The 7,013-nt window shown below is 36.2% G+C and overlaps 1 protein-coding gene across 1 annotated transcript in view; it reads right to left on the bottom strand.

The window, feature by feature from the left end:
- LOC107660301 (nucleolar protein 11-like) overlaps positions 1 to 7,013 on the bottom strand; it is a 54,019-nt gene that overhangs the window by 7,335 nt on the left and 39,671 nt on the right. The window contains exon 7 of the mRNA XM_016449583.1: positions 2,189 to 2,242. Within this exon, the coding sequence (XP_016305069.1) occupies positions 2,189 to 2,242 (54 nt within the window). The remainder of the gene's footprint in view (positions 1 to 2,188; positions 2,243 to 7,013) is intronic.

Below are 7,013 nucleotides of genomic sequence, written 5' to 3'. Positions count from 1 at the left end.
CAGAATTACAGTGCCACATACTGGTCTGGCATGTATACTACATCGTTTTGTGTCGGTTTTGTGGTTTCGTGTGGACGCAGATATTTCTTGAGACGAGGGGAAAAAAAAAGATTGGATAGGGAAAGCTCTGGCTTCGTGTGGACGTAGCCTAATTGTGTCCAACGTGTATTTGAGAAAAAACATTTATTTCATAATATTTCACCCCCATGTTAAATTCTTATTCTTCAATGAAAGGTTAGATTTTTGTGATTTTTAAAAATAAAAGATCTTATTTATTTTCACAGCCGTCTTTGATAATATTTATAGGGATGCACCGATACCGATACTGACTCATACTTGTTAAAATGCTCCAATACCAAAAGCCAATACCACACAGAACAACAGAAAGCAGAATGGAGTTATTAGAGATTAAAGATGTCTACGAAGTATATGTATGCAATGAATATAAAACATTCAGTATTAATGCCTGTATAGCTGATTTGCGCCAGCTGATGAGCAAACTTCACATGGAAGGGAGGTAGGGAGGGAGGGAGAGGGGGAGAGAGATAGAGAGAGAGAGAGAGAGAGAGAGAGAGAGCACTTCTGTTGTGAGATCTTTACTGACGTTCGCTCACTTAGCACGCATCATTTGGATTAAAACTAAATCGTTTTATAGCGAGTGGTTCCCTGCATTTTTACAGCAAATCGCGTGATTACAGTACTAAGCCGCTGCAATGGAGCAGCTCTAATGCTATTAAATTAAAGATGATGTAGGCTACCATAGAGAGAGAAAACAATTTACCGTGAAAGTAACAAAAACTTGTAAAATACATTTTAATGGGCATAATTTAAGTGTGAAAATAACAGAAGGATATACAGTCAAACCAAAAATTATTCAGAGACCAGATATAATTTTTGATATTTTTTTACTAGTGGGTGTAGGACACTATAGTTCATTTATACCACATCCACATCCAGTGTAGACAACATCACTGATTATAATGGGTTATATAGCCTATTTTCTCGTGCCGCGCCGCTCGCGTCCGGTGTAGACAGGGTGTATTTAACATTATTATTTAAGGCTATTTTCTTATTTAACTATTATTTCTTTGATATTTATTTTAGTGTTTTGCAGGCTGCGTGTTCACTGACGGAAGTGCTAAAAGAAACACGCATGTGTGTTAATAGATGATCAAACCATTTATTTTTTGTGTTTCATAATATATATAGTTTCATATATAATTTATATATATATAATTAACAAAGTATATATATAACAACACCGCACCACAGACGGTAATTGGTCCATTACCACCGCGGAGGTAAAAATCTGCCACTGCCCTAATTAGCATTGCATTATATATATACTTTATTATAATGAAAATTATAATAATAAGAAATCAGATAAACCATATATTGCCGTAGTCGTGTGTTCATTAGTTACGTTGAATCAATGAAAGCATTTCTGCTTCTTTTCATTCTTTTTCATTCTGTTTATTCAGCAACCGCTAAGGATTTCCTGGGTTTCTTCTGCGGGGCGTATTTGGAGTTTCAGCGCGAGAGCGCCCTCTGGCTTAAATCATCTGTTTATTAAGCAACCGCTAAGGATTTCCTGGGTTTCTTCTGCGGGGTGTATTTGGAGTTTCAGCGCGAGAGCCCCTCTGGCCTACGGCTGGAGATTTACTACTGATCACAGAAACGTGCTTCACTGAAAGATACGTATGACAATCGCAGCTTCTGTCTAATCGTGATTTCGATTTCATTTTGATTTATCGTGCAGCCCTAGTCCAGGGTCTTTGCTCATCTGCATGCCATGGGCCTGCTGAAGGGAGGCATGATGACTGCCTATGTGGCCAGAGCAAACTGACCGATAAACTGCAATGTGCGTAATGTAAGACACCTAAGACAGTGCAGTCCATAAGGATGAGATGCACTCTAATAATTAAATCAGATGGTCGCTACACCAGATGCTGACTGTTACTTTTGATTTTGATGACAGCATCTCTCATGATGCTTTGCAGGCTCTGCTCTGGCTGTTAACGTTTTGTTCTAGAGGAAGTGTGGCTTTGGAGAGAGCTCTGAAGGGTGGGTGTGACCCTCTCCCCTTACATGCTGTCAAAGCTAGCTTGCTATAGCTAGCCTCCAACCCTTACATTGAATGAATAAATCAAGCTTCACACAAAAAAAAATTACTGAAGCAGCCTTATACCTTAATATGTTCTATGAGTTGATCCACTGTCAGTGCAGACTTGACATCAGAATTCTGCAAAAAGATAATAAAAAAAAAATCACAAGTGACAATAACGGATAGAACCAAAGCATTTGAAAAACTGTGCACATCTATATGTACAATCAAACAATTTAAAATTCCGGTTTCTTTCTTTGGTTTTCACCATGAAAATAAAGCTGGCGTGGCATAAAAAAAACATCCTTGAGTTAATTTAGAAACTAGAATATATATAAAATCAATTTCTTGTAAAAATTCCACAATTTTGGATTAACCTGATTAAAAACATGTTCAAGGGTACCAACAGAATAAATTTCTATTCAGACGAGTAGAAATATTCAACCCAATAAAATATATTTGAGAAAGAATGAGCTCTCCGACATGTACATGTGAAAGGGTTTTCAATTGAAAGTACAAACACACATGCTTGAATCAAACTGATCATGCAGTACAATTGAATGTTTCCTGCATACTACTAAATTAATAGTGCCACAGCCAAAAAAACAAAAAATCAATATACACATTTTACATTAAGTAGTAATGTTTTTTGTTTGTTTGGCACAAGGATTTGCAACTTTTAGCATAGTGCACTTTTTTCTATTTAAAAACTGGGCCATAGTCCCAAATACAGTATACTTGTATATATATTGTAAGAAGTTGATGTTATATTAAATTTTGAAATCTGATAACCCATGTTATCCAAGCATTACATTTGCTTTAAACGTTTCAAAATCCTAAAAGTTTATTTTCAATTTCATTACAAGATTTCCAATTTGACCCTATAAAACTTTATTTGTAGGGGTGGGAATGTTTAGGCAACTCAAAAACCAATCCCAATTTTGGGAATCGCTATCAGATTTTTATAACGAGTCTTGATCTATATTTTTATTAGGGCTGCCATATTTTTCTAGTCCAGGGGTTTTCAAACGTTTTGGGGCCAGGGACCCCTTACAGGAGAGACAATTTTCCAAGGACCCCTTCATAATTATAACAGTGATTAAGCATATGCTTACTACAATTTGTACTCTTACATGGCATTTGAACTTCCGTTTAAATTTTCCTGGATTCCAATTTAATGGGTTAATTATATTTTAGTAATCTTAAAAACATGTCTCGCTCACACGGTGTTTATTGTCCCCACCAGCAGCAGTAGAAGAGAGCACGCCTTCAGCGCAGCTGGAAGAGTTATAGAAGAAAGGAGGACTGGATTAAAACTGGGGCTGCCCCAACTAAATATTTTTCTAGTCGGCTAATTATTCAAATAATAAACGATAATGAGCCTTTAATAGATAGCTATTCTTTTCCGAGTTCAAGCACATGCATAAAGCTTGCCACAAAGCACCAGCAAAAGACATCACTATGAATATGTTGGGAAAAAAACAGTAAGGAGATTTTTTTTATTATTGATTAATAAACTAGTGTTCTCTGCTGAGATGGGGAGTCAGTGTCGGCTTCATCTTTGCAGCTTGACACTGACTTGCCATCTCCGCAGTAAAGGCTACAGTGGACATATGTGTTCACATTGCACGATGGATCGGCGACAGGGGGGTTCACACTGCATGACTTCACGATAGGAAGAATCGCCGACAGCTCTGTTTGGTCCGCAAACTACGTTTCATAACAAAACACACACGAGAAGTGATTAGGAAATAACGCGAGAACCCGCGTGCGTCAGACCGGAGCAAGACTGTAATTACGGCGAGTGAAAAATCGGGCTAAAATCGTGCAGTGTGAACTCGGCATTAGAATGAATTACATAATGATACAGTTTTTGTTTAGATTTTAATTGTTTCTTTTTAAAGCAGACATTTCAAGCTTTCTATAGATATCTTTCCTCATGTCTGTTAGGAAAATAGCACACTGAGTTTAGTTTCATTTTTGTAACGCCCTCCAGACCAGGAGACCGAGACGGCGCATCTTGTTTGTTTTCTTTATTTTACAAAAGTACAACATTTTGTTGATATTGTGAGTGTACACAAATAAAAGTAGACCATTTACAGTGTAGAATGTTGTATTGCTCTTATCTATATGAGTGATCGCGCCGGCACCTTCATGTCCTGCATTAAGCGTGCTTTAGCTTCCACGCTCCGCACAAATGATTGGATATGTGCCTAATAGCACACATTTCGGTTAAATGTTTAATCTAACATTGTTTAATGATAATCAAAGTTCAAACAGTGTGGCGGTGCGATCTCACTAGCGCTGAAGCGTTCACTCGCTGATGAGTCTTGCTCATGCGATTGACGCGACACCAAACAGCACTGTGAAATCCAGTGAGAAGCGCTTGAATTCAGCGAAGATCACAAATAACGGTGTTCACAGCCAGATTATACAGCGCTGACAAACAGGAGAAACACTGTGCGCAATGATACAGTCAGAAGGCTTTTTAATCTACAAATCACCATAATTTACCATAGATTTACTGTAGTAATACTAACTGCACCATGGTATTGTGTCAGAAATGTGGGTTCATGTTGAATTTTATTATATTATAATGTAGACATGTATTAAAGGAGGAGTAAAGGAATATAATTACAGTATTTTTTGTGATAAAGCTATAGCGTTTATGCTAAATGTATTTAGACTACTGTTTTAAGGCTTAAGTACCTAGAAGCCATATTACATTTTTACCATGGTATTGATGTGCTAGATTTCTGGTTTTAACTGATTATCATGATCTAAATGTATGCTACTATGGAAGACCAATGTTTAATAAAAAAAAGAAAAAGAAAAAACCTCAAACAGTCAGAATAATTATATTTCACCATATAAAAATGAGGTTGCTACAATTTTTTTTAGATATTAATGATACTGATAATGAACACAAATCTACATCTGCATCCTAACTCAAGCTACTATCAAATGTGTATTTCTAAGAGACAAAAATTGAAGTTTTTTGAAAAAACATTAAGAACTAAGAAATTATTTTTTTCTATTAAGATATTTATTTTGTTAAGGAAAAATGACTGGAAAAGTGTAAGGAATAAAAAAATAAAAAAGTGTTTGTCATGTTCTGACCATAAAGAATAGTTTAAAACCACAATTAACCATCTGGTTTTTACAACTTTCACATTGGAGCAAAATTCTGCCTTTAAAATTTAAATAAATAAATGTAACATTTATCGTGTTAATTATCGATATTGACTGATATGAAAAAAATTATTGTGAATTTTTTTTGGCCATATCGCCCAGCCCTACTCCATTTTTTAAATAAAATTAACTTTATAAAATCTTTTTAAAGAAAACCACTTTGATATTAAAAACAAAGCTGAACTTTAATAGCTGCAATAGGTAGTGTAATGGGGGGGGGGGCTTTAGTCGGACTCAGGCCAAGAATCCTGATATTCAGTAAATTCCATTTTGACTGGTTTCCTCAAATGCATTCGCGTTTTGCGCATCATGAAACCATAAGCCTAAATTTATTTCACGGACCCCCTGACTATGTGTGACGGACCACCAGGGGTCCGCGGACCCCACTTTGATAACCCCTTGTTCTAATCAACTAGTATTGGTTCATTTATTAGTCCACTAATTGCATGTTTATATTTGCAAGGTGAAAGTTTAATCAATCAACTAGTATTTTCTGAGTCAGTGTCAGCTGCAAAGATGAAGTTGATGATGCCGACTCACCATCTACACAGTACAGTGGATGCACCTTTAGAAAGAAATCCACCTTTAGGCTATGTTCACACTTGGCGTCTTTTTTGAAGCTGCCAGTGTCTATTTTACATTATAATACTCTGGAGTAAACGGTGTTTTCAAAAAAGTCCTGTGCCTCGGCTGCTATTTGTAACCAAAATGCTGCAAGCTTTTTTTTGTTTTTTCAAAAAAGATGCCAAGTGTGAACACGCTCTTAGTACGGATAACAGGAGGAGAGAGGTTTGTTTTCAATTTGAATTGGTTCATTTAAAAAGTAGGCATTTCAAGCTTTCAAAAAATATATTTCTCATGTCTGTAGGAAAGTATCCTGAGTTTCAGGTAATTTTTGTGACACGCTCCAGTTCACCAAGACCAAGATGGCAGAAAACGCATCCTGTTTGTTTTCTTTATTTTACAAAGGCACAATGTTTTGTTAATATTGTTAGTGTACACAATAGTAGACCCTTCACAGTTTTGGATGCTGTATTACTTTTATCTGCATGATCAAAGTATTTTGGCTTTCTGCATAAGAGCACACTTCACCTTCCAGTATGAACGAAACATACATCACATGTGTTTATAGCGCTCAATAATGCTCACCAGTGTTGGGCTAGTTACTCAAAGAATGTATAGAATATATTACTCATTACTAGTTACTCCTTTCAAAAGTAATATTGTTACTAGTGGTCGACCGGTATACACTGAACAAAATTATAAACTCAACACTTTTGTTTTTGCCCCCATTTTTCATGAGCTGAACTCAAAGATCTAAGACTTTTTCTATGTACACAAAAGGCCTATTTCTCTCAAATATTGTTCACAAATCTGTCTAAATCTGTGAATATCGGCATCGGCCGATAAGTTTTTCTGTTTGGCTGATGTGTTAGTGGCGGCACTTTTATTTTGACGGTGCACCATACTTTTATTTTGACAGCGCTGAGAACGGTAGCGCCTGAACACACAGTGCTCACATTCTCCCTCTTGTTTGCCGTCGTCGTTAACAGTTCTGTCTAAATACAGCTAGAAGTCTGTCTAATAATCAGACAGAATGGTTAAACAAAGGAATTAATGTATACAAAAATTCTTATACCTATTGCTTTTATATTATTAGTAATAGAAAGGCAAACATTATAATACTTTCTTGTTTGCCGTCAGCATTCAGCAAATA

This window comes from Sinocyclocheilus anshuiensis, unplaced genomic scaffold, assembly GCF_001515605.1.
Source record: "Sinocyclocheilus anshuiensis isolate Anshui unplaced genomic scaffold, SAMN03320099.WGS_v1.1 scaffold1735, whole genome shotgun sequence".
In the NCBI taxonomy this organism is placed as follows: domain Eukaryota; kingdom Metazoa; phylum Chordata; class Actinopteri; order Cypriniformes; family Cyprinidae; genus Sinocyclocheilus; species Sinocyclocheilus anshuiensis.
The sequence above is the reverse complement of the archived record's forward strand: the minus strand, read 5'-3'. Positions and strand labels throughout refer to the sequence as shown.